This window comes from Aspergillus welwitschiae (genome assembly GCF_003344945.1).
Source record: "Aspergillus welwitschiae strain CBS 139.54b unplaced genomic scaffold BDQ94scaffold_52, whole genome shotgun sequence".
Lineage (NCBI taxonomy): Eukaryota > Fungi > Ascomycota > Eurotiomycetes > Eurotiales > Aspergillaceae > Aspergillus > Aspergillus welwitschiae.
In genome coordinates, this window is record NW_020798746.1 from 22464 (window position 1) to 41705 (window position 19242).

Genomic DNA, 19242 nt, shown 5'->3' on the forward strand with positions numbered 1-19242 from the left:
AGAAGAAATCTACGTGAGCAGCGAACGAGAAATATTGTCTTAGGAATGACGTCTCGTTTCGCAGACATAGATGCGTCGATTAGTTAGCACCATCGACAACGGCACCATGCTTCAATGACCCAAGTCAAAGAACCGGAAGAGTACGGATCGCCGATCGGGATATTTGGCACTAGGGGTGCTGATATTCCCATTAGCTTACATTCCTAACCATGATCTTGCTTCTTTTTTCATTATCTCGGTCGGTAGACTCATTCGTCTCACATACGTGGACACGTGACTTTGTTAGTCGCAGCATTTTCATTACCCATCGTCTATATATCCCAGTTTAGCCTGTTTTGAGTAATTGCTATGCCTGACGCAGGAGATAATCCTTTTCAGGGAGTATCTCGACCAGAACACAGGTCTGTCGGGACTGGGTGTCCACGTAGCCCGAAGGAAGGGGAAGGTAAGCCATTGTTGTGGGATGACAGTAACTTCTTAGAGGCGAAAGGAGCGACGAAGGGTACTATGATCTAAATAGGAGCCAAGGGGACCGACATATGAGACAGATGCTGTGCAACTTGAATGGTATGAAGAGTGTGACCAGGTGAGAGAGAAGGAAAAGCGGGAGACCGCAGAGAAAGCAAAGTTACAGAGAGGCCCGAGGCTCCCTCTACTGTTGTACTAGGCCAGAAGGGGCAAGCAGAACCGTGATATTTGGTTTTTCCGAAGCTTCTCCCCTGATAGATGCTTCTTGGTTACTTAAACTCAAAATCATGCCCATTATGACACTGAGGCAAGGGAGCTGACTTGATATCTAAGTGCCCCCCACAACAACTCCCGGACAATGTGCGTCCATGTACTGTTTACTGAACGCCGAGTTTCCAATAAGACACTGTTCTCCTTTGTTGCACAACACTGCGGTGATCAGACCTTATCAGCTTGACGGGCTCGGAGATACGGGGCACTTTGATCTGATGGCAGATTTGGTATTACCTGCTCTAATAGGGGCCAGAGTCGTGTGCAAGATGTGACCCTTTCTAGGGAGCCAATTGTCCACGGGCAAGGTCGCGACAGAACTTCAAGGACCTAATACACTGTCCGAGCTCAATCGGGCGAAAGACTTCTCGATAAGACATACTCTGAAGATTCCACCCGAATCACAAGGAGCCAGGCCACGAGCGACTAATGCGAGGCACGAATAAGCCCAGCCCCAGGCTTCGGTTACGCTTGATTCTTTCTTACCACAGATCAGTGCCAAGTGCTCAGGTACGTCCGAGATATATCGCTACCCTGCTTAGTGGGCTACATTATAACCCCATCGGTGGTGGCTATGGCACACAAGTAAATGCCCTTGGTGCGCAGCCAACCATAGCCTCGGCCGTAGGCTCCAAAACTGGCATAATGAAGCTTTTCCCGGGGCGGGGCGCCCTTGCGGGTTAGGAAATATCAAGCAACCTCTAAGTTTCGCCAAGCTGTGCATATCATGTAAGACGAGGCTTCGATGGTAACCGAACCTTGCAGTAAGCCTCAGCCTGCAGCCAATCTCTAGTTTACGACAAGAATCCTCAGTCGGGGTTAATCCGGGAGTGGTGTGTCCGCAACATTGTGGGGGCTAACGGCACCCCGCCACTCGTCTACCCACTAGTGCCACGCGTCAGTCAAGCAACAATGGGGCCAAATTTCAAGAACCAACATGATGAAACATCGTACTTGGATATCATTGAAGGTTGAAGTGCCGCGCAAGTGCTCTGATAACAGTGGTAGACATAGATCTCAATTTTCGCCCCTGTCAATCGCTTTGGGGGCGTAATACTTACCTGCAATATTTTGCCAGAGTCAGAGATGTTGTCAATGGGAGCTAGGAGAAAGGCGCCTTTGAAGATACACCTGAGAGGTTACCCTACTTCGCGAATGGGAGATAAAAGGATGCATTCTCCCCAAGACTGAAATCATTATCAACAGCAACAATAACGAGAACGAGCAATCATTCGCATTCATCTCTCACCCAAACTCTCCAAAACAACAGTGTACATCCTCTCTACTTCAACAAAAATGCAGTTTCCTCCCTCGCTCATCGCAACTGCTGCTCTCCTACTCACAGCTGCCCCCCAGCTAGCATCAGCCCTCTGGGAATGCGACAGCGGACTCAGTGACCTAGGAGTTGAGCCCGCCGATGGCACTTTCTGGGTTCACTACACCTCCGTCCGCGATAGCAACTACCAGCCTAATGGTGAAGGTTCCGTTGAGCCATGGGTAAGTTCTCACTATTGCCCTTAAAACGCTTCGTGGGACAAAGGAATCTAACAGCTCTACTCGGACAGATCCGCGTCTGCAACTCCAAGGACGGATCTTGGGAATCCGCCAAGTTTGCAGTGGTCTGCACCAATTTCGAGGGCGGGAGTTCACAACAGACATTCGATGCCTCCAGCATTGGTCTTACCCAAGATATTGCCGTTTACAACGGTGAAGGATGTGATTATGATGCCAGTGACCTGAAGGGAGGGTACATCAAGTACGGCACCACTACCAAGTCTTTGCAGGATGGTTGTGGTGAGAGGGACCATGGAGTTACTTGCGAGTTCACCTATTAAGGAGGCAAGATAAGTGAATTGGAATTTGATGTATGGGGTTGGGAATCATGTACTATAGACTATTAATCCAGACCTCAAAATGGATTAGAGATCAATAATTTGATCAATTTGCACAAATTTCGTAGATATAGTAGATTTATAATGCTCTTGAATATTTGCAAGAGTAGATACTAACTCGCCCAATTCAATGTTCTCAATCTAAGTAGCTTGAATCTCCCAATTCCCAACCTTAAAGCCTAGCCATTCGTCCAGTCTAATAGAGTAATCAAATCGTACTACAAAGCTATAAATATCATATAAACACCTAAGCATCACCGATATCCAGACCTTCATACCCCACAACCGGCTCAGGAGCGCGAACTGCGCAAATAGTATAATTACCCAAGATGCGATTACGAAACCCGGCTTCGCAATACTCAAAATAGTACTTTAACAATCCATTAGTACCCTGTGGAAATATCAAATAAGGGATTGGGGAACCTCACCAGCCAACGCCGTCGATAAGCCTCAACTTCCTTCGTGGAAGCCTCAGGATGCCGACCGCAAAAGTCCGATCGGATATCTTCCCAATTCGCAAGAAAATTGTCCCTCCATCCGAGTAAGGTCTTCCCGTAATGAGGGCCTGAATTGAGCACGGAAGACACTTCTAGTGATCCTTTACTGCCGCGGTGCAGAGACTCGAAGAGAATATTCGGGGTGGGAAGGTATCCGCCCGGGAAGACGTAGCGGTCGATGTAGTCGCCCATCCGGGGGTTTGTTTCGTGGAACTGCCAAACCTCAGATATTTCATTCTTCATGCAAGCTTCAAGTGGGAGAGTATAATACCGGTTGTATCTTTGTTATCCCATCAATAACCAACACACCATCCCGAGGCGGCAATAATTGCGAAATCACCTCAAAGTACTGATCCATATACTCAGCCCCGACATGCTCGAACATCCCGATCGAGATGACGCGATCGTAAAATCCACTTTCAGGTCGGGGCGCGTTGCGATAATCGCACAGCAAAACCCGAATGCGGTCCTGCAGACCAGCATCGCGGATGCGTTCGTCCGCAAGACTTTTCTGTTCCTCAGACAGAGTTATTCCTGTCGCTTTGCAGCCGGTCAGCCGCGCTGCTTCGATGATCAAATCTCCCCAGCCACAACCGATATCCAGTAAGTGGTGAGTTGATTGAAGGCGCGCTTTCTTGATCATGTAGTGGACTTTTCGTCGTTGGGCTGTCTGAAGGGGCTCTGTTACGTCCCTAGTGAAATGTGCGCAGGAGTAATTCAAGTCCGGAGACAGGAAGTTGGTGAATAGTCCGTTGGAGGTGTCGTAGTGGGATGCGATGTTGCTGCGCGCATTTTCAATGTTATTTTTCGGTCGCCACCATTGAGCTAGACGGACGATGAGATGGAAGGGTGAGCTTCCCGAGTCGAACGTGGCACTGTTTTGGATGTATAGCTGTTTGGCTGTTGTCTTAGTTGTTCTGCGGTGTTGATTTGTGATTATGGAATGGCTTACATCGAAGATCTTGTTCAGTTGATCACATTCTATTTCTTGGAACATATAGGATTCCGCAAACCCCTTGCAGGTATTAATTGCTAATAGCAAGCCCCTCATGAATCTGCCGGATACGTACCAGATCGAAATCGAGAAACGCCCTTTTCCAAAAGTTCACATCTTTGACGCGGACAATCGCTTTTTCGGAATCTGCGATTTCCGAGTCATCGTACAGTATTTTCTCCTCTTCGCTGATATTATCAATCAATTTTACCGGGGCTGAAATTCGCCGTAGGGTGTCTTGCACCAGTCGAAGAGCATAAGACTGGAATGACTGGGTGACAGTAGTTAGCAACATGGCCAATGTGATTCCTAATAATGTGGAATTCAGCTATCATTCGGACAGGGGTGAGCACTCCTTTATAAAATGGAACGACGAGGTTCTCCAATAATCGAGCCACACAATGCCGATGCGGTATCTGCATTAGTTTCCTGCTCTAGTTAAAATTAGTTCTTCGTAATTCTGCAAGCCAAGATGAATTCATGGTCATCAAAGACGGTGATTGAGTAACAGAGCCCAATAACGTGTGCTACGCCTAAAATATCCGTCGATGATAGCGGCTAGTGATGCAGACGCAGATGCAGCTTGACCTGAACGAGAGAGGTGATTGATCTGACTGCCAACCCGGGCGAGTTGCATTGCCGGCTTGACCGACTCAGGCTTAGCGTTATTGGGTCCCATCGGGTCCAAGCGGCCCTGAAGACGGAGATATCCGCAGCTATTCTCTGTCCACTGATGAGGAGAACGCTTAGTACGGAGTAGCCAACAGGGACAACCCGGAGTACCTGAACGAGCCTGGGAGTGTAGCCCCGCGGCTTCTGATCTTGAGTGACAGTGGCGTAGCAGGGATTGTACATCCAGTTACACAAAATCAATTACTCACATGACACGACTGAAGCATTGTGTTAGTCATGCGGTTCTATTTCTCCAGGTTGATCTGCAAATCTTTCCCGTTAAGAATTCTACCAATATAATTTCCTTGATATGCAATGTTGTCTATCCTCAATGGGTGTAGTTTACCTGTGTAGACATTTCCACCAATTGTGAAGCGGCCAAGACGCATTAGTGATAAGCAGTATTTTTGTTAAGACAAACCGTTCAGATGGCAGTATATCTCGATGGAAAATTTCAACAATAAAGTCTTAGGCATGAAAGTATGTCTGATACATATCATCTATCCCGCTGTCTACTCCGATCAGGTTTGTCGAGTCTGCAGGTATGCTGGTCTAGATGGGGTTTGGTTTTGTGCTCTACGAAAAGAGAAAGAACAGAAAGAAGAAAAGAAAGAATAAAAAAAAAAAAAAAAAAAAAAAAAAAAAAAAAAAAAAAAAAAAAAATAAGAAAAAAAAAAAAAAAAAAAAAAAAAAAGAAAGAATAAAAAAAAAAAAAAGAAAAAACAAATGGTAGAAGAAATACTAATAACTCAGGAAAAAAATAAAAAGATAGGCAAGCAATCATGTATGGAGAACGTCTATAAATAAGGTGGCCGAACAGCATCGGTGGGGAAGGCGAGACGCTCAGACACGTCATCGCTTGTTTACCTGCACATTAGCTTAATTAAATACAGGCAACGGCATTTAAGCCCTACCATTCTTGTTCACCTTCGCAACTTTTCTCTTCTATTCTGAGAATCCGCAAGAATCCCAGCCACGACTCGCAATGTCGGTTGACGATTATCCCTTCCACCACTCGCGGCCTGTTGAGGCTAGCGAGCTACCGGATGGCTATTTTCATATTATTCCTTGTCGCCTAATTTCTCCCCCTCTTGACAGCAGCGTCATCGACCGGGCAAAGGATGACTGGAGCCGAGCTGTTGGTAAGGAGCTCCCTGTATCCATTTTGGACGAAAAAGACTTCTCTAGTTTCCCACATGTATACCCGGAATGTCCACCAAGCAAAAGGGGTTTAATGCTTGGATTTGTTACCATTGCCACGCTGTGGAACGGTATGTCACGCTTCTTCCGTTCCTGTATTTGAATAGTGAGTGCAATAGCTTAATGGAGAGAGTACAGATGAAATGGGCACACTTAGGACTGATGAGGTGTGTTATGTGTCTTCCCCACCTATCCTGCCTCAATCCGGGTTTATGCCACTGCTTTTATTATTGACCTGCGCCAGCACCAAGCAATTGTGGATGACCTTGCCTTGGCAATCATGTCTAGGGTCAAGACGGGCACCCCAATTGCATGCGATTATGAAATCAATAATATATACTATAGCGCACTTACAGGAATACTTCCGCAGCTTGGGTGCCGAGATGATGAGCAGAATATTGTTCTGAAAGAATTCCTGGCGATACTGCGATCTCAGCCGATGCCCTCTCTCAACCAAATAACATTTGATGCATATAAAGAACAGAAAAGTAAAAGTAATGCTGGAATGTAAGTGTCTAGTTCTGCGTGGGGTTGTAGCATAGCGTTGACATAGGGTAAAGGTTCGCTAAACTGGTCATTCCTATCTGTCACGACCTACATATCAGTGAGAATGAACAGGCCTCGGTGGCATCGCTCATCAAGCTTGGTAGCTTGATTACCGGGCTAGCCAACGATTATGAAAGTTTCTATAAAGACTTCGAGGAGCATGCCACAAGTGGAAGTCTTGATGTCATACCCAATGCAATGGCTGTCCTGATGGCCAACTATGACTACACGGAGGAAGAAGCAAACAGCATTCTGAGAAGAGAAATTCTGTCGCTCGAGCGACAATTTCTTACAAATTACGATGATTGGAAAGCTTCTCCGGCCTTTAAGTCAGCTGACCTGCGTGCATACATGGCCCTCTGGGTCACCAGTGTTGGAGGGACATGTTATGCCCAGGCTATCTCACCGAGATACCATGGAATCAAGCTGAAGACGACTGCAGAAGACCGAGCGCAGCTTGTATGTCGCAACAAGAGAAACTACAGACTCCATGGCTATCCTCCACCAGCTTCATTTAAGCAATCTTCAGAGACTCTCAGAAAAGACGGTACGAATTCTTCAGCCGGAGGTCAGGGGGACATTTTAGCGCCATTTAAGAAGGCATCAGCGGAGCAGGTAAGAACTTCTTTGGATCTAGTTCTGACACACTACTGACAGCAGAAGCTATGTATGGCTCCGTACGAATACACTAGATCAACGCCCGGGAAGCAGACGATTTCAAAATTCATCGAATGCCTGCGGTCTTGGCTCCACTTGCCAGATGATTCGGCCTCTGTCATAGAGCACATCACAAATATGATTTTCCACTCGACCCTCATGTCAGTATTACCCTCGCTGATCGGCCATTGTATAAGCTCATGCCAGCCAGGATCGACGACATTGAGGATGACTCAATGCTCCGTCGTGGGAAGCCAGCCGCACATATAGTGTTTGGTAAAGCTCAGACTGTCAATAGCGCAACCTATTTATACGCGAAAGCGACTCGTGACCTAGACCAGCTACAACAGGACGCGTGCAAAGCAGCCTTTCTCGGTCAGTAACCAAGAAAGCCTACTTCAAACCCTTTCTAAACGTTTGCAGACGAACTAGAGACGCTTGCCCTTGGGCAAGCTCTTGATCTTCACTGGAAATTTCAGAAGACGTGTCCGACAACGGGCGAATATCTTACTATGGTCGATAACAAAACTGGGGGGCTCTTCAGGATGACATTACGCCTTCTGGAGATTGAGTCGAAGGCGGAGCCGTGCCCTGATCTTATGCAACTCATAACGCTGATGGGAAGATACTACCAAATCCGAGATGACTACTTGAATCTGACGTCAGATGAGGTATGTACCTAGTAGGATACATTGAGTGAAAGACAGTTCTGACATGACATAGTATACCGGAACAAAAGGTTACTGCGAGGATCTCTCGGAGGGCAAATTGTCCTTCCCTCTTATCCATGCTTTGCAAAACAGTCCCGAGGCGGATATGCTGCGGGGGCTGTTGTTCCATCGAGAGAATGGCCATGAGCTGTCGCTAGATATGAAGAGCTATATTGTCGCTGAGATGAGAAAGGTCGGTAGTCTTGCACATGCTCGAGAAACTGCATTGCAGCTGTTCGATGCAATGATGGGTACGTTGGAACGAGTTGAGGCTACCCTTGGTCCCAATAAAAGATTGAAGGCCTTATTGCTATGGTTAAAGCTGTGATATGAGCGTGGTCTGTCTGTGTTCACCCTATTTCAAACGCTCTGGCTCAGCTCGAACGCTCACTGGGGCTTTACCGGTGATGAGGGGTACTAAGTGAGCAACACCCTGAGCGACCGCATCAAAGAGGCCAAACCCATATAGGATAAGTCACCTTAGGCCTAGAAGATTAAGTCAGTATTGAGGCCTCAGGGAAAAGCATGGTTATACCTAGCCAATCAATTGTTTTTTGTACCCAACCGTTAAAGACTTTGCATTGCTATATTCTTCCAACAATTTTGCCGTAGAACTACAAATATCTAGGGCCCTACGAATAAGGGGACTCTATTATCTTGCTGCAGTCATTATTCAAGATCACCTGCCGTCCGAGGGCATTATTTAGAGCATTAACCATTAAAGATGCCCATTCAAGCGATCACCTGTCAAAGGCAGCTTTCCAAGACGAAACGACAGATACGACTGTCCTACAATATACCGATCCTGATTCCAGACCTTATATTCCGACCAATTGCGCCCGACACCCAGTGTCATGTATAATGGCAGGACATGTTCCTCGGTCGGATGAGCGTCAATCCAATCCTCACGTTCTTGGAAGGCTAGAAACTGTGCGTCTCTTTCGCTGGGGGTCGGGGCAGATAAGGCCTTCAGAGCCGCATCTTCTATTGATCTAGCTACTGTTGTGTCTGTTGTTCCTTCACGCGTAGCTCGGAGGTTGTGGACGATCATGCCTGATCCAATGAGGAGAATGCGCCCGGGTCTGACGATCGATTAGCTTTTCTTTCAGCATACGGAAATTTCAATGCTGAATGCATGAGTTGAATGTGAAAACATACAATGACGAAAGTGCTTCACCCAGCCGAACGTGTGCATTCAGATCATTTCCTGCGTAGGTGGAAATCTGCAGGATGGGAATATCCAGTTCGTCTTCTTCTGGAAACATGAGTTTGAAAGGCACCCATCTGGTTTGGATTAGGCCACTTGTCTAGGTAGATCGAGATTGTCTCGGCTTCTCAAAAGCGCAGGGGAAGAACTGACATTCCATGATCAAGATCACGCTCCACTCCCCTCGCTTTAATCCCCTGATCAAGAAGATGCTGCAATACCTTTTCTCCTAAGGCTCTAGACGATTTGTGTGCGTACTGATACTTGAAGACGTGGGGGAATGTCGTGTGCCAGGAAGGGCCCAAGTCATGCCACACTTTGGTGGGTTCTTTTAGGTTCACTGTGGCATAATGTTTTAGAGAGTTCCAGTAGTGGGTCCTACTTTTTAAATCGTTTACCTTCAATAGCATCACCTTCGCCTTGAAAATGGCCGCAGGTGATGACAATTGCTTCCGGTTTCAGGGCCTTGATTTCCTTGCCGATCTCGCGGAGGTCTTGTTGGACGGGCCCGTAGCCGGGTTTGAAGAGGATGCTCACTCCTCCTGCTAATATTTAGTAAACTTGCTGTACAAATTCAAGACATGAGGCTCCCACCGTGGCCGATAAAGTATGTCGGGAGTTTCTCGTTCGACATGGTTGACATCGCTGCTGCTTCGGCGTTCCCTGCGGCGCATATGTCCACTTAGAGAAGCCGAGAAAAAAGTGAGAGAATATAGAGGACAAAGATGAAAGGCGGGGCTGAGGGTCAATTTTATATGCCATTATCTCTATTTGCCAGTCTCGTGGAAACGCACGTTAGCGTTGGGGAAAGCAATGAGATTGGCTCGTTTGGGGCAGAAAGTGGAGAGGTCTTAATGATTTAGCCGCTGGCTGGATGGTGGGCGATGGCGATTGATAGGTGAAGATTGCATCATCATCACTACAATGGTCCGTATAGAATGATCCAGGCATACAATATATGTATAGTGTACAGATCCCATGATGGGTGATATGCCGAGCCGAGAGTGGCTTTCGACTTAGGGTCTCGACTCGAGGTGGAACTACACTATAGTAGTACGCGTGGTCGCATATTCGAAGAGCCTGGCGGGGGCAAATATTAGCTAAAGCGGACACTTACATTCTCTGCAGGATGCAAACATAATATATATGCGAATACGATGATAGGCTCTTACCCCTGGGAACTGCAGATCGTGGAGAAATGCTCGCGATGATTTGCACCTATCACAACTGGGCTTCGTGCACGTCGGGGTAAACCTACCCCGGGAACTGAGGGGTTGCATGTCATGGTCCAGCCCTGCAGCCCAGTATATTTACGTGCTTGTGATTCAGTTACATTTGTGGTTTATCCTGAAGACAGCATTCTCACCGAGTAATCAAGCCATGGCACCTATAGCGTTGAAAATCCTCCTCTTTACCTCTCTCATTGTCCCTTCCATCTCGCTATCCGACCAAGCGAGGAATGGTCATGCAAGAACCATATGCGAAGTCAAACCAGGCGGATCCTCAGAAATTGATGATGTGCCTGCAATTGTCGACGCGCTGACTACCTGTGGTTCCGGTGGTCGGGTGATATTCTCAAATAACACTTACCATATCAACTCTGTTATGAACACGACATGGCTCGATGATGTGGAGATTGATCTACAGGGTACACTCTTGGTAAATAAATTACCTCTGTATGCAATATTAGTTTCTTGTTTGTTTCTGACAATGGACAGTGGAGCACCAACATCTCCTACTGGCTTAACCACTCCCTCCCCGTCGGCTACCAGAATCAATCCACTGCCTGGATCTTGGGTGGCAAAGACATTGTCTTTGAAGGACATGGATACGGAACATTCAATGGAAGTGGCCAAACCTGGTATAAATATGTTGGATCGACGTCGAATTACCCACGGCGACCGAACCAGCTGACGGTCTCGGGAGCAATGGGCGCAGTCTTCAAGGGGTTGCGATTCGTGCAGAGCCAGATGTGGTAGGTATCGTTATTCATATTGCGCCATCTTGCTAAATGAATGCATGTAGCTAACAATACAGGACAATGTCTATCATTCACACCTCGAACTCGTGGTTCGATTCCATCTACGTGAACAATCTGTATGATGACGGCGATTCAGCACGTTAGTACCGTTCCGCATGTTGAATCGGGATGCAAGTCACGTCTCTGACCCTATTTGAATAGAGAACACCGACGGTGCAAATACTATCTACAGCAAAAACATCACATTCACGAACTGGGAAGTCGTCAACGGTGATGATAGTATCAGCACGAAAGCCAATTCTACAGATATCACGATCGCAAACTGCACCTTCACTAGCGGCCTAGGAATTGCCATCGGGAGTATTGGCCAATATAATGGTGCTTTTGAGACTGTTGAACGCCTTAAAATTTCAAACATCACATATGAGAAGACAACTCATGCCGTGTACTTCAAGACTTGGACGGGTGACCAGGTCGGATATCCGCCTAATGGAGGCGGCGGGGGTTTGGGATGTACGTCCACGTAATTTTATCCAAGTCTCTTGTTGATTTTAACCATACTACCATGGCAGATGCATCCGACATCGTCGCAACCAACTTGAAGACCAACAACCTCAAAGGTGCTCCATTTACAATCTCTCAGTGTACGACGTTCTCTGGTGCTTCAGGGAACTGCACCAATTCCAAATTTCAGATTCGCGATCTTGTCTTCACCGATATCTCTGGAACTACAGACTCCTCAGATGTTGCGAGCTTTCAGTGTAGTGCTGTTGCCCCGTGTGAAGATATCACTATCGAGAATGTAAGTTTGCGAATAGCGGGGAATACGACCCATGCAGAAGAGTATCTGTGTGGGAATGTGGATGGGACCGTTGGGTTCAATTGCACTGGAGATGTGTGTGTTGGGTCAAGTGCTACTGGGGGATGTTAGCCTAGCAAACAGGTTCTCGTTGAGGCGCTTCAAGATTTCCGGTAGCATAAGTACTGAACAGCTTGGTTCAACATCGTCAGTTGTGTATGTCCAGCTACTGATGTGATTGATAAGAATGTCAGCAATCCTATTTGGTTGCCAACGTAGTTATAGTAATTAGATGTTGATGTTGATGGGAATGTACCGATTGCTGATTCTGAGCGCCTCCAATATAATAACGAAACATACAAACCCATTATTGTTTTAGCTATAGAAGACTTCAATTCTATACCGGAACGTGACCAGCCCTTTGGTAAGCGCCATAACTCCAGCTCTGGGTAATATAGTTGGGTATAGAATATGCAGTTATGGCCCGTCGGAGTGCTAGCATTGGGCTGATGTCAATGCGAAGTAAAAGAAGGGATAACATAATGTTCTTTCTATCAGCGTGGAAGGATTGGACCAATGCTCTTCTTGTCCGTTTGTGGGTGGACTGTTGCATGCTCCATTCACGGCTATCACGGTCATCCTGATCGCCAGTGCCCCCCAAGGACAACCTACACATAAAGCTGCTGCTAATAGACGTGAAAGCAAAACACCTGGTTAAGGACTAGTCAACGGCCAACAGAACGTGGATAATATAGCACAGAGCTGCTATGTATGGGGGCAAGCTGAAATATTGCAGACGGTCTGCTCCAACCTAGCTACCTCTTAAAAACCCCGAGCACTGGGCCAGGGAAGGGGTTAATACCCCAGGTGGTAGTTGATGTTATGACGCCAATTGACTCCATTGGAAGTAGGTATCTCTGGGTCAAAGAGGATCTAGCAAAAACGTGTCGCTGTGGGGCAGTACATTTATAGGCATTGATCAAGACCTTTCATCACATTTGAGCTAATGAACTTTATGATGGGAATAATACAATCATCAATCTCATCCAATTTACTCTAAGCGCTCGGCTTCGCCCGTGACAGCCCGTTTGGTTAAGATGGCTGAGTGTTCATTCAGCTGTTCCCAAGCGTGGGCATCGCGGCAGGCCTGTCGACTGAGCCGGACAGCGCGTCTAGTGCGCGATCGCATTTCCGTCTCATACTCATCCAACGCTTCTTTGGCCCCTTTCTCACCAGAGTACACATGTCTCAAGGCCTGGAAGAGGTTATATGCGTCTAACAATCCATGATTCGCGGCTTCTCCACGATCTGCTCGAGTCAGAACGATATCCTAAGAAGGTCACGACAGAACTCACACATCGTCATGGCGTGGGCTGCATCCCCCGCCAGAGTGACTCGACCGTCACGGTTGTCCCAATCCAAACATTCCCAATCTCCCAGTTTAATTTCCACGACCGGTGTTCCTTTGGGGATACCTTCTACAACCGACCGCAAAAAAGGCACGAATCCGACTGAGCGTCGCTTCATGTTGTCCAACCGTTCCGCATCGGTGCCAGCCACCTCGTCTGCCTCGCTTTTTACTGGCCATGACATGCATATCTGGGCCCGGTAATGCTCGTCTGGAGTTCCCTGAGTGCCATTCCTCTCGGGAGTCTCAAGCATTGAAAACCAGAAGAACACGCCCGTGCTAGGGTGACAGCCCTGAAATAGCAGGGGATCCATTGACCGCAGGGGTTTTATCTCTTGCGGGGACAGGTCCACGGCTACACCAGTAAAGCGGATGGGAAGGACAGAGTTGCTGTATGCATCTGGTCGCAGGACTCGTCTCACCAGAGATCGACTTCCTTCGACGCCGATAACGAATTTCCCTGACACGCGGGTGCCATCTGCCAGAACCAAACATGGGGCAGTTGAGGCACTGGTAACCTCCACATCAACTACCTGAGCATTCCACCTAACATGTTGTTCAATTCCCCGAAGCAAAGCTTGACGCATCTTCTCCCGGTTGACCCGCCAGCGGGTACTCGGGGGAATCTTCCATTTGGGCTCGCCAGTCGCGAGGTCAATGAAAAGGAAATTCCCATTGTCATTCTTGGCCACTTGTGGGTCAACCTGCACCGCTTGAATAGCCTGTAATGTGTCCTCGGGCAACATCTTCTGAATGTACTCTAGGGCCCAATGCAAAGTGATGGCCCATCCTTGGCCGCGAGCATCTGGCGACGCATCACGCTCGTAAATGCGGAAGGGGATGTTGGCCTAGACGTGTCTATTTAGCATTCAGTCTGCAGATTACATCGCGAAAAGCGCATTCCATTACCTTCTGAAGAGCTTGACCAAGAGTCAATCCGACAATGCCGGCTCCTACAATGAGAACGGGTTCCATGGTGATTATGGGATAGTTGATGGGCTTACCCGGCAATCCTCGCTTGAAATAATCTGTAATATTAGGATTATCTCGCTCGTGATATATGCTTGTGGTCAAGTGGTTATCCGTCAATCCGTCGGCTATCAGTGGCTTATCCTAGCGTCGTCGGACCGTCGCATAGATAAGCTGCAAATGCGGGGATGGCTGGAGATGCGAATCAATTGCCGAGGCGAGGATGCGACGGCGCCTCGTATCTGTTTATATAAGATAAGCCTCGCCGAACCAATCCAGCGAAAGACCGACAAGCGCACGAGAACACAATTATCACCATGTCGCACGAAGCTCTCAACCCTATTCATCCGTCTGTGCTGCCGCATCTCGACCCTACCTTCATCGAACTCTATAACAAACATGTAGCCAACACCCCAAGCGGGCCAATTGATCTCACTGTCCTTCGCTCCAAATATTCCGTTCTCTACTCCTATGGTACCGGTCCCGCGCCGGAGCCCGCTCGCGTGTACGACGCCACTATCCCAGGCCACAACGGGGATTTAATTCCCTGCCGAGTATATGAGCCCGACAGCCCGGGACCATGGCCCGTCCACGTTGACTTTCATGGTGGCGGTACGTCGCCCACCTACCCATTGTTAATTGGCCTGAAGCTAATCTAGATGCTAGGCTGGGGCCTCGGGGACCTCGATACTGAATCTCACATCTGCAAGCACATCGCCGTCAAGGCCAACGTAGCTGTTGTCGACGTCGCTTACCGACTTGTTCCCGAACACGCCTTCCCCATCGGCATCCAGGATTCATTCGCAGCACTCCAACACTTAGCCTCTCCTGCCGGCCGCGCGCAGTTTCCAAGCCTCGACACCACACGCATTTCCCTCGGCGGCGTTTCCGCGGGAGGCAACATCGCACTTATCCTTGCGCATCTGGCACGGGACCATCAACTTCCTCTCCGTCTTGTAGCGGTAGGTACTCCCGTAATCGACGACATCTCGGTGTACACTACAGCCCACGACTCGCCATTCCCGTCCATGCAGGAGATGGAGCACGCCCCAACCCTGAACTGGGCGCGCTTAAAATGGTTCGATCAGCTCAAGTGGCGCAGTCTCAGCGAGGACGAGAATGTGCGCCAGAAGCAGATGGCTGAGGTGAAGTGGTATGCCAATGCGCTGAAGGCGCCAGACTTCACGCGGCTGCCGCGGACCGTTATCTACACGGCGGGGTGTGATCCGCTGCGTGATGAGGGCGAGGCGTATGCGCGGAAGTTGGTCGAGGGAGGGTGTGAGGTCACAGTGAGACGGTTTGAGGGTGTCCCTCATCCGTTCATGCATATGGATAAAGGTACGTTTTTTCCCCTTCAATTTGTTTGGTATTTGTGCTGATAGAAGGTAGACCTCTGGCAGGCACGACAGTTTATAGATTTGATTGCAGGACATATTAAGGTGGCGTTGCACGAATAATAGATAGATAGTCGCTCAATGTTATCTATTTGTACTACAACACATCAGCCCTCCACTCTGATTCTCTATAGACACGCAAGAAGTAATCTCCAAACTTTTTTATTATCTTTCCAAGCATAAACGCAACAGAAGCAACAATTTCTCGATAACCTACGTCACTAGTGATCTATATTGGCATCCCTTTACCGTCTTCATATGATGTTAGTTTTAATATTCACTACAGAGCTCGGTATTGATTTTGTATTGATCAGGAGAAGATACTCTAAATAATGAGACAACTGGAAAGCGATTATATAGCAGGCAGGAGCACCACAAAAGCATTCTAGAATTATCTAGAGTGCCGCGGCAGATGGAGCATCTCCTCTCTCACCCTCCTCCATAGCATACAACTGCTCTACTAAAGGAACAATTGATTCCCTCAACCCCCGGAACTGCACCCCCAGCACCCTCTTTACCTTGCCCGAATCGCACGAATAATGCGTATCCCTTATCCTTATTCCAGGTCTACCCACCGCAACCCGCCCCAAAGCAGCAGGAATATCCCCTCTTACCACATCCGCAATCTCCTGCGTATCGTACGGGCCCTCCGTGACCAGAAACCGCTGATGGGAGGGTAAATCAACCATCAACACGCGCAGACACGTCTCTGCTAAATCTTGCACATCCACCCAGACTAGTAATTCTTCTGTTAGCTGCGTTGTGTACTCCGTCGCTTAGGTAGCTACTTACCCGGTGCCTTTGTCGGTGGGATGTCACTCCCGCCCTTCGCTACCTCCCACACAATCCTATTACTAGCGTTCAAATGTTCCAACGATGTAATCGGATGGATCATCTTCCCAAACACCATCCCAGGGCATAGTGTGACTAGCTGAAAATCCACATTATTTTCCTCGACGTATGCCCAGGCGGTACGTTCCGCTAGAACCTTGGACGCGCGGTACGCCACAGCCTACATTCACTCCCTGTCAGCAACGAACACCAACACATCACCGTCGAAACAAAACGAATAGATACTCACCACATTATCAGTATTACTCCCCTCCTCAAACCCCAACGGACTCCAATCCTCCTCCATATACACCTTCCCAGGCTGCAACCCTAGCGCCGCATCATAAACCGCCGCAAAAGACGACATAATCACCAACTTCCTTACACTCTCACACTGATCTGCAGCTTCACACGCAACCCTCGTTCCCTGTATCGCCGGACGAAGCAACCGCCCCTCGAACTGCCCCGGCTTCGCGTCATAGGTAAATGCCGACGCGAGGTGCAGGATCGCGTCGCAGCCTGCCGCTGCGGGGAGGAACTGCGCTAGGTCTGTGGGGTCGGGAACGACCACGAGTTCCAGGGAGGTGTCGAGGTGGGGAATTCCTGCGGCGTGGAGGGCGGAAAGCGTCGCCGTGGCTTTTTCAGCGCTGCGCACGGTGCCTCGGATGGAGTGGCCGGCGCGGAGGAGCGTGGCGATGCAGTGCGTTGCTATGAAGCCGTTGGCGCCGGTTATAAGGGTTAGCATGTTGTTGGTGGTACTAGCAGTGTAACTATCAGTGTGGAGGATCTTAGATAGCTTTGAGTGTTGTGAATATGGATTACGATGGTTTATATACACAGTAAAGCATGTCGTAATTTCCACTCCGGTGGAGCCGTCGCATAGATTAGTCTCGGCAGTTTCAAACTAGTACACATATCGAAAGTCAACTACCCCCTCATCATCTTCCTCACTTCGCAGCCGTTCCTCCATGCGACTCCCCGCTGCTTGGCCTAATCGGTTAGCGCGCGCGTTCCGACGGCCGTAGACCACCCGCATCGTGGTGGAGATGATGATTGCGCCGGCATTGACGGCGACGATCGTGATCTTAGCGGGGATGTAACTGTTAAGATGAGTAAGAAAAATGATAAAGGCAGTTCAGGTGAAGTACATACCCTGGAGCATCGCGAGATTGAAAGGTTTGTGGCCCGATGATGTTGGCGATGCTGAATCCGGCCGAGACGAGTGTACTTCCTGCTACCTACGAAACAAGTTCGTATTAGCTGCTGCCGCAAGGTTAATGTAAATATGATCGTCCTACCTTCATGGTGTATCCCTTGTAATTTGCACCAGTCCACGCGAATATCAAAGCTAGCGGGGCAACAGTCTATTCCAGTCAGCAAACACCCATCGCTTTTACAAATGGAACAACCTACCGTGTTCACGAGGTATATTCCCGCCAAACAACCACTTTGATTGGACGACGGCAAAAAAGACATCAAACATGCCCCAAGCAACGTAGGGACCAGGAGAACATTAATCGCCAGCCAACGCGAGTATCCTCGCGCAATGGCCATCGTGGACGCCATTGTAGAAACAATACTAACCACCCCAGAGGGCATATTAAGCAACGCACTCTCCTTTGAGTCATATCCAAAGTCCTTAATCAGAATAGATGAGAACGTCGTGATAACCCCACTGGGAATGGTAATTAAAATAGTTAGAAGCACCAAAAGCGCGGTCTGCAAATCTGCAAATGCTTCGAGGAGCGATATCGCACGGAAGATTTTCTCGCCCACGCCGGCTTGGTCTTGTCGGAGGCGCTCCTCCACGCGAGTCTTCTCGGATATGCTCAGGAAGCGTGCTTCAGATGGTGTGGCGGGCAGAATAAACAGCACGAGCAGTGCCACAAGCACGTTTACTGCCCCAATTACTACGAACATGATCCGCCATCCGTGAAATGATAACGTTGCTGGGGCATGCTGTGCTGCGAAGGATATCAATCCGCCGATGATCTGCCCGGTGCCGAGTCCGCAGTACCAGAGGCCGTAGCGAGGGGTGGATTCGGCCCGCGTATACCACATGCTTGTGTACATTGTTAAAGCGGGGGCTGTATTGTGAAATATTAGCGATGGGATATTGTAGATAGGTAGATTGCTCGCACCAATCACAGCTTCTAATGTGCCAAGAAGCACTCGTAGCGACATCATTCCTGCAAAATTCTGGGCTGCGGCAGAGCAGCAGAGGAGTACTCCCCAGCAGAGGATGTTGGCTCCGAGGACCTTGGTGATGGGATATCGTTGGAGTAAGAACCCTACCTATGATCAGTGATATGAGCCTGGCGGAGGAATGAATGAAAGCATACCCTGAGGGATCTCAGCCACAGCATAAGCGATGAAGAATCCTGTAGCCAGCCAGGAGAAGTCATTACCCTTCATACCGAGATCGTCTTGCATGCCCATCACATTTGCGTACTGTCGCCATCAGCATCAGCCTCATTCATGCAAATCATTAGGTGAGTATCAGGACATACATTCAAAGCCACCTTATCGAGAAACTGCAAAAAGTACGTCAAAAACATAATAGGCAATATGCGCCAATCGATCCGACGCAACAGCACCGAATCGTCGTGCAGATCGCCAAGGCCATAGTCGATAGCGGCCAGCTTTTCCTCTTTGGTATCAGTCATGGTGTATGTGCAGCAGGGGTGGCATGTTCCAGCAGAAGACCGTCGAGAAGCGTCGGAATGGCATGATGGACTGTCTTAAAG

At 48.6% G+C, this 19242-nt stretch overlaps 8 protein-coding genes across 8 annotated transcripts; 4 read left to right on the forward strand and 4 right to left on the reverse strand.

Annotated features, from left to right (window-relative positions):
- Positions 1-2034: 2034 nt before the first annotated feature.
- Positions 2035-2573, forward strand: BDQ94DRAFT_175258 (uncharacterized protein; the record flags this gene model as incomplete). The annotated part of the gene is made up of 2 exons (XM_026772483.1): positions 2035-2235; positions 2304-2573. The coding sequence occupies 2 exons, from the start codon at positions 2035-2037 to the stop codon at positions 2571-2573; spliced, it is 471 nt and encodes a 156-aa protein (XP_026620821.1).
- A 162-nt stretch (positions 2574-2735) lies between these two features.
- On the reverse strand, positions 2736-4416 carry BDQ94DRAFT_184218 (Mycolic acid cyclopropane synthetase-domain-containing protein; the record flags this gene model as incomplete). The annotated part of the gene is made up of 5 exons (XM_026774594.1): positions 2736-3000; positions 3059-3340; positions 3399-4019; positions 4080-4142; positions 4198-4416. The coding sequence occupies 5 exons, from the start codon at positions 4414-4416 to the stop codon at positions 2878-2880; spliced, it is 1308 nt and encodes a 435-aa protein (XP_026620822.1). The 3' UTR covers positions 2736-2877.
- Positions 4417-5773: 1357 nt separating this feature from the next.
- BDQ94DRAFT_184220 (bifunctional terpene synthase/polyprenyl synthetase family protein) lies at positions 5774-8234 on the forward strand (the record flags this gene model as incomplete). The annotated part of the gene is made up of 8 exons (XM_026774595.1): positions 5774-6064; positions 6132-6160; positions 6238-6500; positions 6554-7154; positions 7251-7357; positions 7408-7571; positions 7620-7867; positions 7920-8234. The coding sequence occupies exons 1-8, from the start codon at positions 5779-5781 to the stop codon at positions 8232-8234; spliced, it is 2013 nt and encodes a 670-aa protein (XP_026620823.1). The 5' UTR covers positions 5774-5778.
- Positions 8235-8624: 390 nt separating this feature from the next.
- Positions 8625-9747, reverse strand: BDQ94DRAFT_163265 (DODA-type extradiol aromatic ring-opening family dioxygenase; the record flags this gene model as incomplete). The annotated part of the gene is made up of 5 exons (XM_026769706.1): positions 8625-8988; positions 9065-9190; positions 9267-9453; positions 9512-9655; positions 9708-9747. The coding sequence occupies 5 exons, from the start codon at positions 9745-9747 to the stop codon at positions 8625-8627; spliced, it is 861 nt and encodes a 286-aa protein (XP_026620824.1).
- A 644-nt stretch (positions 9748-10391) lies between these two features.
- On the forward strand, positions 10392-12025 carry BDQ94DRAFT_163266 (putative exo-polygalacturonase; the record flags this gene model as incomplete). The annotated part of the gene is made up of 5 exons (XM_026769707.1): positions 10392-10772; positions 10832-11088; positions 11151-11233; positions 11296-11607; positions 11667-12025. 5 exons carry the CDS (start codon positions 10392-10394, stop codon positions 12023-12025), a joined length of 1392 nt encoding a protein of 463 aa, XP_026620825.1.
- A 919-nt stretch (positions 12026-12944) lies between these two features.
- Positions 12945-14276, reverse strand: BDQ94DRAFT_184222 (FAD-dependent oxidoreductase; the record flags this gene model as incomplete). Its single annotated transcript, XM_026774596.1, has 3 exons — positions 12945-13201; positions 13249-14149; positions 14211-14276. 3 exons carry the CDS (start codon positions 14274-14276, stop codon positions 12945-12947), a joined length of 1224 nt encoding a protein of 407 aa, XP_026620826.1.
- A 311-nt stretch (positions 14277-14587) lies between these two features.
- BDQ94DRAFT_184223 (alpha/beta hydrolase) lies at positions 14588-15727 on the forward strand (the record flags this gene model as incomplete). Its single annotated transcript, XM_026774597.1, has 3 exons — positions 14588-14882; positions 14937-15608; positions 15660-15727. The coding sequence occupies 3 exons, from the start codon at positions 14588-14590 to the stop codon at positions 15725-15727; spliced, it is 1035 nt and encodes a 344-aa protein (XP_026620827.1).
- A 332-nt stretch (positions 15728-16059) lies between these two features.
- Positions 16060-19161, reverse strand: BDQ94DRAFT_163269 (MFS general substrate transporter; the record flags this gene model as incomplete). The annotated part of the gene is made up of 10 exons (XM_026769708.1): positions 16060-16400; positions 16457-16676; positions 16746-17253; positions 17407-17595; positions 17648-17733; positions 17794-17859; positions 17909-18582; positions 18637-18786; positions 18838-18946; positions 19006-19161. 10 exons carry the CDS (start codon positions 19159-19161, stop codon positions 16060-16062), a joined length of 2499 nt encoding a protein of 832 aa, XP_026620828.1.
- Positions 19162-19242: the final 81 nt, after the last annotated feature.